At 42.1% G+C, this 10,401-nt stretch overlaps 1 protein-coding gene across 3 annotated transcripts; it reads left to right on the top strand.

Moving 5' to 3' along the window:
• Nucleotides 1-2,867: 2,867 nt before the first annotated feature.
• tpma (alpha-tropomyosin) lies at nucleotides 2,868-8,516 on the top strand (the record flags this gene model as incomplete). Of its 3 annotated transcripts, XM_080527904.1 has the most annotated exons (9): nucleotides 2,868-2,981; nucleotides 3,830-3,955; nucleotides 5,981-6,114; nucleotides 6,481-6,598; nucleotides 6,903-6,973; nucleotides 7,136-7,211; nucleotides 7,327-7,389; nucleotides 7,507-7,576; nucleotides 8,434-8,516. In XM_080527904.1, the coding sequence occupies 9 exons, from the start codon at nucleotides 2,868-2,870 to the stop codon at nucleotides 8,514-8,516; spliced, it is 855 nt and encodes a 284-aa protein (XP_080384030.1). The 3 variants fall into 3 exon arrangements, with proteins under 3 accessions (XP_080384030.1, XP_080384032.1, XP_080384031.1); XM_080527906.1 differs by lacking the exon at nucleotides 5,981-6,114 and having other exon boundaries at nucleotides 3,830-3,966; XM_080527905.1 differs by lacking the exons at nucleotides 2,868-2,981; nucleotides 3,830-3,955 and adding an exon at nucleotides 5,334-5,465.
• Nucleotides 8,517-10,401: the final 1,885 nt, after the last annotated feature.

Genomic DNA, 10,401 nt, shown 5'->3' with positions numbered 1-10,401 from the left:
TGCTATGACTAATGGCTAGATGATTCACTTACTTAGTCAAATGTATTTGTTGTAAGTCGCTTTGGATAAAGGCGTCTGCTAAATGCTAAAAATGTAAATGTACATTGCTTTCACCCGTCCAGCCCTTTAGGACCAGCGAGCAGTAGGGATAAAACCTTTTTATAACTTCTGTGCATTCAGGTGAAAGTGCATTCTGGGAACAGGGAACTGATAGGGTTAGGACACAGGAGAGGAGGCCTCTGGTGTCCAGAGTCGACTACTACAGACTAATACTGTATCTATAAATGACTGAAGCTGCACAGTCTCACAGGATACTGAACATACGAAGGGCTGCCCCTCTGCCCCTTTTTTAACAATTTGTTTATTGAAGATTTTCCTTTTTATACAGAAGTACATCAAGTTACAATTTAAAGTGCTATTCACCCCCAAAACCCCCCACCCATCCGCCTACCCCTTTCCCTTTACTGGTTAAGAGCAAGGTAGTAGTAACAAAAAAACAAAAAAATTACATATACAAAATAAATCAAGAGAATAAATCAAAATAAATCATGAGAATATTGAAAGCAGTTATCTTCGAAAACATATAGATATGAATGCAACGATATTACGCTAAGTGCAAGTCAAGTCCAAAGGATATGCTTACAGGACCATCCCAAAAGATAGACACATAAGAAATGTATTAGAAAGAAAAATAAATAAATAGGGCTGCCCCTCTTGAAACGACAGGATATACTGTATCCACCATAACCATCTGTAGTCCTTCCTCTGTGCTGCCTTTTGAGGTGAGCACCCTGGCCCCAACTCCTTGGCATCCATGCTATATGCTACGCTGCTATAGAGGGAAGGTGACACAGTGACACCATAAGCAGCACAGCCACGCAGCACCCAGCGTCTAAACAGACACATCACACACGCCTGCTATCTCATATAGAGGACCTCATATGGGGGCTCAACCCGAAATTAATTATAATAATTAATAATAATGAACTGGATTCCTAATTGTGTCTCTCTCTGTCTGTGTCAGTTTGTCATTGAGGAGTGGGACAATGGCATCATAGAAGCTAAATGTTATTCATAGATTGTGTTAAAATGCAAGGATTGTATAACCATTAAAAATCTGTGGGGATGCTACTAACGATGAAATTGAATTAACATTTTTCATTAACTCACTCAAATTAAATATTTCCGCCCATAGTAACTATCCCTTGTGCTCTTCAAACTACTTCTTTAAGTCCAAGCATCCTGAAATAATATAAAATAACATCTAATATGTTTAGTTGCTAATTTTTGGTTCATGGTTATGATTGGTATATACCTGTATATATTTGTTAAGATGATTAACATATTGTCTGTGGTTTCTTAATCCCAATTTGTTTAACTGCTAAATAACGCTTTTATTTGGAAGAATCCAAATTTACATACATTTACTTTGGAAGTAGGTGGGCTGAGTTCCACTATTGTGACTTTCCATTCATCTTTTAACTCACACTTTTATTTTGAAGCCTGGAGAAAAGCGAAACCAGAAGTCTTAGAGCTAGATGGAGCTCTTGTTTGCAAATGTGCCCATAATGCCAGAAGAATATACACTATACTTCCACTTGTGTCATGTAATGTCAATATATAATAATAATAATAATATTAATATTTTTATTTTATTTTTTATTTGTATAGCTTTAACAGCTATAACAGATATGAATACTTTAGATTTTTCTTGGAATGTCATATTCTTTTGAATCGTCTTTCCCCACATACGTGCTATGCAGTAGCCTAATGACTGAAGGAATAGTGAAGTTCAGGGTAGGGAATACAGCCTGATCTCAGGGTGTCTTGACTTCTGTCAATGCTGTGCATGTGTGACAGCTGTGACCGCGCTGGCCCTGTGAACAACAGTCGAAGGCAGAGAGAAGAAAGGATTGCTCAAATGCCGACATCATCATATCTTTCACTGGGGACAATTTGAGATAACTCTGAGGGCACCTAAACTTACAAACTTGATGATAATACCTCTAGAGAAGTCTGTGCGATAAGAGCTAGCGTGTTGGTCTACTGACATGACTCTTAGGCCAGCTAATATGACACCTCTCTGAGGGGCTTTAACTTCCACAGGGGGGCTTAACTAGTCAGACTCGACTTGCTCTGCTCAGCATTAAATCATTATTTATTTTTGCCCTGTGGGGAGATCTGAATGCTGTAAGACAACCCCAATTATCTCAGGTATTGGGGTTAGTTAAGTTGATAATGCTCATAATCAAGAGGAATAAATGATTCGGTGGCCCTTGCTGTTGCAATTTATTTATATATATGCAAATTGATTGGGAATATTGTTATTGGTGAGGTGGGGCCACAGCCACACCTTTAATTGATTTCAATGACTATCCAGTATATATTTCTCTAAGACTTTATTTGGTGATAAATGTGTAAACGTTATTTAGTTGTTGTCGTCCTACTGTATACCAGTATATCAGTAACCTAGGTCCCTGTACTTTAGCTGAACCCCACCCCAACGTATCTAAATAGGAACAGACATCTTGGGAGGTGGGGGGGGGGGGGGGGGCGCCTCCTTGACGACCCTCCTACCCCTTGTATAGTCACATAAGTGGTCAAATGTCTTGGAGCAACGAATCGCGAGACGAGATCCATAAAAAAAGACTGGGGCTGGTAGAGGGAAAAGCAGCTGGGCTCGTTGCCAAAAAAGTATTAGGTGTCCAAACGGATCCAGTAGCCCACTCCGAAAGTACATATTTGACTGCCTACAGCCGAGGCGAGTCCGCACTCCAGCTTGGTATTCAGTGTGGTTCAGACGCATCTCCATCCAGTTCCCTTCTTTTCTCACAAGTTGGTCAAAGCCACCCAACAAATAAACAGCCATGGACGCCATCAAGAAGAAGATGCAGATGCTGAAGTTGGACAAGGAGAACGCCTTGGACAGAGCCGAGGGAGCCGAGGGAGACAAGAAGGCGGCTGAGGACAGGAGCAAACAGGTCGGCACCGATAGGGACACCGGCGTCGGTCTTATTGCGCACGGCTGACCGCCCATGGCTCAGTGCGCCTGTAGGATTAGGGGGCATTGAGCATCAAGTCTCTGGAGCTTCCTCTCCTACTGGATTGTTATTTCTCAGAGGACCAAGAGTTTGAGCATTGATAGAAATCTATTTATTTATTTATTTAATCGTATTTGGGAATACATTGGTTTTTTGGGAGTGACCTCGTTTTATTCTTGGACTCCTTGGATGTTATAGCAATTTTACTGTTTGGCCAATTCAATCTAGTTCGGCCAATTAAATTACACGACATTATTGATACTATGTTGTTAATGATTATTCTTTGATAATACTATGGATGTATTTACAAACTGCAAAGTGTTGATAGCACATGCTAGACTATTATGACACTCATTCATATGCACATATTGTGCTAGATTAAAACAAAGAGACAGAGAAACATTCCAAGATGTAAAATAAATAAGTGCATTCAATTTCCAAGATTTTAAACTTTTTAAACTTTAAAAAAAAACATTTAAAACATTTTGGGCCGGTTTCACAGACAAGGCTTAAGCCTAATCCTAGACTAAAAAACATCTTCAATGGAGATTTTACATTGAAAGTGTGATTTAGTCCAGGACTAGGCTTAAGCCTTGTCTCTGAAACCGGCCCTTTAAAGTTTAAGTAACTGCTGCATAACTCTTTACTAAACCCATTTCTTCCCCTCTGTCTCTGTCTCTCTGTCTGTCTGTCTGTCTGTCTGTCTGTCTGTCTGTCTCTCTCTCTCTGTCTGTCTGTCTACCTGTCTGCCACACTCCAATTGACTGATTTCCCTCTACGACAACCAGCTTGAGGATGACCTGGTGGCTCTGCAGAAGAAACTCAAGGGAACAGAGGATGAGCTCGACAAGTTCTCCGAGTCCCTTAAGGACGCCCAGGAGAAGTTGGAGCTCGCAGAGAAGAAAGCCACAGATGTAAGTTTAGGGTGGTGTCTAAGACCGCTCCGACCTCGGCCCCTGTTGAGGTGTAGGTGACAGAGGCCTATGACATCGTTTCTTAACATTTAACCACAAGATTAATAATAAGGGCAACAAATACCTAGCAATATTATTTCATTCGTATAGCCTACAGCCATTAGGGCCTAGGCATAATGGCTTAGGCATTTCATTTTCGTTTTTATCACATTGGATATCCCAATGTGTGGCTGAAAGCTAAATAGAGGACTGAGGGTGGCAAGATGTGACCACAAAACTGCGCAGTGTGCCATCCTTGAAGATGCAAGTGATCTGGATGGTTAAATTTAGCCGCGTGCTTTATATGGAGAAGTTAAAACTCACTGGCGTCTGAAGAGCCGTCTAGGATTTCAGTTAAATATTTGAATGGATTTGATTTACAGTTGGACAGGTTGACTTTGAAGGTGTGAATTCTAGTGCACATTTTTCCAAACGATTATGCTACAGTCAATCGATTTATTTTACACAATATTAATGGGGCCACTAATAATTTCAAGTTACTCAAATACAGTGATGTTAATAATAATAACAATAATATGAATAATAATAACAACAACAACAACAACAATAATAATAAGCAACAATAATGTTATTGTTATTATTATTATTATTATTATTATTATTATTATTATTACTACTACTACTACTACTACTACTACTACTACTACTAGTCTTATTGTTATTATTATTATTATTATTATTAGTAGTAGTAGTAGTAGTAGTATTTTATTATTCTTATTCTTATTCAGAGTTAAGGCTGAGTTGAAAAAAGTTGAAGTTGAAAAAGTCAACGTGTTGCTATAGCGCCCCCTTCTGGAATCCTGGCGTCAATATAGTTGTAAGGGTGTGGTCTGGTCCTCTAGGCCTACCTGTCATGACCATTTATGAAACATAACAGGACTGAACAATAGAACTAACAATTACAATAACGCTTTGCGCCATAATAATAATAATAATAATAATAATAATTGTATACTACATTTATATGTCTATATTTGTCAACGGTGGGTAAATCAGCATTTTAGGCCCTCTGTAACAGACTATTTTTCCCTCACCTAAACTATATATATATTTTCAAATAATTTAAATGTATATTCTAACCCCAGCCCTATTATAAGGGAGTACATTATTTAAATAATGAATTAATTAGGTCTACAAATGACGCGCAATCAGTTACCAGCCAAATGAGTTACTTCCGGTGTTTTAACGCACACGTCGCACCTTCCCCAGTAAGAACAGGGCTGGGATCAGATCATCCCAGAGGCGCGTTACTGCCCTGAGACCTGTCCTGTTAAAACAACAAGGCGTAGTAAAGGACATAGGGTGTAAACATTAAACAATGGCCGGGTTAACGTCGCTGGAAGCTGTGAAAAGGAAAATCAAATCGTTGCAAGAGGAGGCGGAGGGCGCAGAGGAGTATGCGGAGAGGCTGCAGAGAGACGTGGGGCTGGAGAGGGATGCCAGGGAATCAGTAAGCGCAATCAGGCTTCCGACAGTATTAATTAGTACAAATCTGATGAACAAGCTCGGTAGTTGGGAACGATAGACATAATGTGGATGTTTTTTTTTACCCTAAAATAAATCAATCCGTTTTGTCGTCATGCGATAATAATACGCATAATATTATTGGACCAAAATAAACACACAATTAGGCTGCTAGATCATAGGGAGATTTTTGTGCGTTTTGGTCACACTGCCTCTTCTGTTCAAATGCCTAGATTTCGTTTCATCCGCCTTTTATCTACTGTAGGCTATGACATCTCTTAGGAAACACATACATCTTTGTCAGTAATCTTGTCAGCCTCCCCTACCCCCCCATAACACATTATTTACAAACAAACGGTCCCAAAAAATGATACCACCTACCTACATCTATCCCAACCTAAATCTCCCCCAGCTACCTGATGTGACCTGTGTGTCGTGCACTGTGTGTGAGTGTCTGTGGTGTGTGTTGACTCCCGTCTCTCTCCTGTTGTGCTCCCTTAGGCTGAGGCTGATGTCGCTTCCCTGAACAGACGTATCCAGCTCGTTGAGGAGGAGTTGGATCGCGCCCAGGAGCGTCTGGCGACAGCTCTTACCAAGCTGGAGGAGGCAGAGAAGGCTGCAGATGAGAGTGAGAGGTAGGCCGCCATGACGTCATCCTTTAAAACGGCCCTCAAGTCCCGCCTTCGGCCCCTAGCCCTGTTGTTGTTTCTGTTTGTCTGACTGTTTTTGTTATTTTCCTGTATCTCTGTAAAGCGACCTTGTGTCCCCTGAAAGGCACTATATAAATTCAAGTTATTATTATTATTATTATTATTATTATTATTCCATTCTCAGTGTTATGTGACATATCAGTGAATCCCTCCATCTCTCTCTTTGTTGCGTACCATACAAGTCTTCAGTGTCAAACCTGTTCGTTATTACTCTCATTGTTGGTGCTGCAGCACAGCCGTGTCCTGACATACAATATGTACCCCCCCCCCCTCTCTCTAACCCTCCTACAGAGGCATGAAGGTTATTGAGAACAGGGCGTCCAAGGATGAGGAGAAGATGGAGATGCAGGAGATCCAGCTGAAGGAAGCCAAGCACATCGCTGAGGAGGCTGACCGCAAATACGAGGAGGCGAGTCTTCTTCCAGAGAGAGAGAGATCATATTACCTCACATCACCAGACTCCATTACCCTCACCACTCCTCTGATCAATACCAACACTGCTCTATATGACGTGTTGCTGTACTTGTACACCTATTTGTTTGACACTGTATGGCATACAGTACCAGTCAAATGTTTGGACACACTTCCCCAGTGTTTGGAAAGTCTGTCCAAACTTTTGACAGGTACTGTATGTGTATCTACAGTGTTTGGGGTGTGTTGTTCTGTTTGATGTTGTTGTGAACTAAACTAATACTTGTGTGCTGTACCTCCAGGTGGCACGTAAGCTGGTGATCATTGAGAGTGATCTGGAACGTACAGAGGAGCGCGCTGAGCTCAACGAGGGGTACGACCTAGAAACTGCACAACACTTTGTAAAAATGAAAAGTTTTTTTAAACCGTTACTTACTGTTTTAACTGTTACTTACTTGTTTTTTCTCTTCCTTCCTCTGTCCCTCCTCCATCATCTGTCCTCCCTCTGTCCTTCCTCCCATATCTAAAACACCAGTAAATGCGCTGAGCTTGAGGAAGAGTTGAAGACTGTCACAAACACCTTGAAGTCTCTGGAAGCCCAGGCAGAGAAGGTGGGTGTCTCGTCTTGCTACATGAGGACGTAGTTAGGGGGTTCGCTCACCTCGTTATCTGCTAAGACTTGCTAATCGTCGGTGTCTAACGTGAGTTCGCCTTTGTCCACTACAGTACTCACAGAAGGAGGACAAGTACGAGGAGGAGATCAAGGTCCTCACAGACAAACTCAAGGAGGTGAGTTCCCTTCAGCTTGGTACCTTCTAGCCCACTGGGTCTTGGATATCTTGGGGGTGGGAGAGTTCTTATGGGATGATTATGGAACTTATCATGTCTGCCTCTTGTACCACCCAGGCTGAGACCCGTGCTGAGTTCGCTGAGAGATCCGTCGCCAAGCTTGAGAAGACCATTGATGATCTTGAGGGTATGTTTTTTTTCTTCTTCTTCACTTCATTCTATATTATTGTGAACACACATAGGTGGAACGAGAGTGAGAGAGCTCTCTCTGCAAAGACGTGAGGTATAATGGTAAAATAGTATGTTTGATGTGTAAATTAGCACAAACACTACTCTTTACTTTTATAGGTCCTATTGAAACAAACATTGTTTCTCGGTTCATTATCCTAACAAAGACATCATTTCTGGTACAAAGTCAAGTCCGACCTCTCCCTTTACCTCCTCTGTGGTATGGGGTGATTTACTTAGTAAAACAGCAGGCTAGGGCAGATATTTCTTCCATGACAAATATCTGCACAGTCAGATGTGCCCTTGACCAACTATATTAAGTGCACCATGTCCATAGAGACCTTCAGTAAAAGTGTTTACGGTGGATGAAATACATTTCACACGCTGCTGTTAAGGGAGTGAGACTGGTAGCTGTGTTAGAGGGAGTGTCACCTTCATGAAGGAGTTCTGTTAGGGAGTGAGACTGGTCGCTGTGTTAGAGGGAAGAACCTTCATGAAGGAGTTCTGTTAGAGGCGGAGCTTGTGATGTCATTTCCTGCTGGGTGTGAGGAATTGGACACGTCATCAGTACCGGTGGCCCAGCCCGTAGTTTTACCCCCCTCTTTTCTTTCGTTTGACATTCATTCTGTTTTTCCTTTGTTCATTTCTGTTCTCTGACCTGTTTATTATTTATCCATACTTCCCCTCCTCCTCCTCCTCCTCCTTCTCTGCTCTACCCTCTGTCTCTCCCTCCACTATCACACCATCCTCTTCCTCTCCACCCCTCGTCCACCTCTCCACCTCTCCTGTTGCCCTGTGACTACCCGCACACTCTAGATGAGTTGTACGCCCAGAAACTGAAGTACAAGGCCATCAGCGAGGAGCTGGACCACGCCCTCAACGACATGACCTCCATGTAATTTATCACCCGCATGTGTCTGCATGTGTCTCCCCCCCCCTCACCCTTCCCCTCCCCCCCCCCCTCCCCCTCCCCCTCACCCGACTCATTTCACTACAACTATCTCTCATGGCATGTCTCAGTGCAGTGCTCTGTCACCACATAAGGGAATCACTCATCACTAAAACACCCCCCCCCCCCAAAGAAAAACATTCACTAAAACTCCTACTGATATACCGTATCTAACTACTAACCCACAGCACATGGTTCTGGTCATTGTAGTTTTTAGTTTCACAGGTCGTTGAATTCTACAACGACACATATCACTTCGCCTTATCACATACATGTATATATAGCCACAGAGATAATTATTTCTTCTTATTTATCTATCTTCAAACTCAACACTTTTTCACACACTTTTTGACTCTCTTTGGGCTCTTCCCCTCTTCCCTGTTTGCGGTGGTTTATTATTTCATGCGTGCTGCATGCTAGTCACCTTCCTCTCCTCCCTCCAACACGTTCTGTTTCTCCCCTTCTCTCCCCCCCAGATAAATGGGTTCTATCTCCACGCCATAGACGCCTACCGCTGGTTGAGCAGCATCTGCCTCCCGTGCAGCACGGCCCGACAACCTCCTGTCCTTTCTGTCTATGCGTCTCTTTACCACGGCACCGCGCGTCGGGCCTGTGCTGCTGCCATCACATAACCCATCTCTTGTACAGAACAACTTGGAGTAATTTTGCTCTCTTGGAAAATAAACGTTCACGCGTCTATGTCAATGTTCGCCGCCTCTCCTCTCCCCTGTCTTCATTTCTTGTTCATGTCATTTGAGTTCTTTGTTTAATTATTTATTGTTCAAGTAGCTTGAATAAAATCCCCAAAATTCCAAATCACAATCCCATGTTTATTTTTGTTCTGGGAAGAATTGTGGTCGGCATGGTGATGTATGTGGTAGTGGTAGTACTACTACAACTACTACTACTAATAATAATAAATTAGACTTATATAGCGCTTTTCTAGACACTCAAAGCTAGTTAGTTTAGCTTAGCTAGTACTGTATGTGGTAGTGGTAGTACTGTAGGGAGGAAGTTAGAAAGCCCCCACTGGTGTGGCGAAGTCATGGGAGTCTTATTTAGGTGTTAGTTGTAGGATTCCTTAACCTGCTTAGTCTCTGACACACATCTTCTCTCCTCATCTAACCTGCCTCAGTTGACTACGGAAGTAATCTTTGCACATGGTCATTGGCTGATATGTTGTGCCATCTCAATGTAGACTAGCTTGGTATTGGACTCAGTAGCAGCAATACAAGTGCTTACTATTCAAGTAATCTTACACTCCACACCTAGTCTATTTGCTTCTCTGTTTTCGTTGGACTTCAGTACACTGAACACTACTAAACATTATCTGACAGTAATGGTGAAGAATATATTGTAGCGAACGGCAGGGTAGCGTAGCTGAACCCAAACGTGGATCGATCCACAACCTTCCACAACCTTCCATGTGCCAAACCAGCCACACCAGCTACAACTGCCCTCATTCATATTTCCTCATTCATTCAATATTCACAAACATATCGGGACACTTCTACACAGCCTTCATTGAGAGAGTTCTGTCATTTCCCTTTGCCTGCTGGTTCCAGCGTCTCCCTGTCAGACATATAAATGACCTACGGGCCAATGTATACAGTCATGTGAAACAGATAGGACACCCCATGAAAACCTTTGTCTTTTTCAACATATTTCAACATATGGACACATGATCTTCATCTGAACAATATTGAGAGTAATATAAGTAAATACATAAAACTGAAAGAAAAAACAACTTAGGACACCCCCACATTTATTACTACTTAAAATGCCTAAAATTAGAATCAAGTGCCCCACATCAGGTGCAAATGATTAGGACATTG

This window comes from Nansenia antarctica (assembly GCF_963989245.1).
Source record: "Nansenia antarctica genome assembly, chromosome: 4".
In the NCBI taxonomy this organism is placed as follows: domain Eukaryota; kingdom Metazoa; phylum Chordata; class Actinopteri; order Argentiniformes; family Microstomatidae; genus Nansenia; species Nansenia antarctica.
The sequence above is the reverse complement of the archived record's forward strand: the minus strand, read 5'-3'. Positions and strand labels throughout refer to the sequence as shown.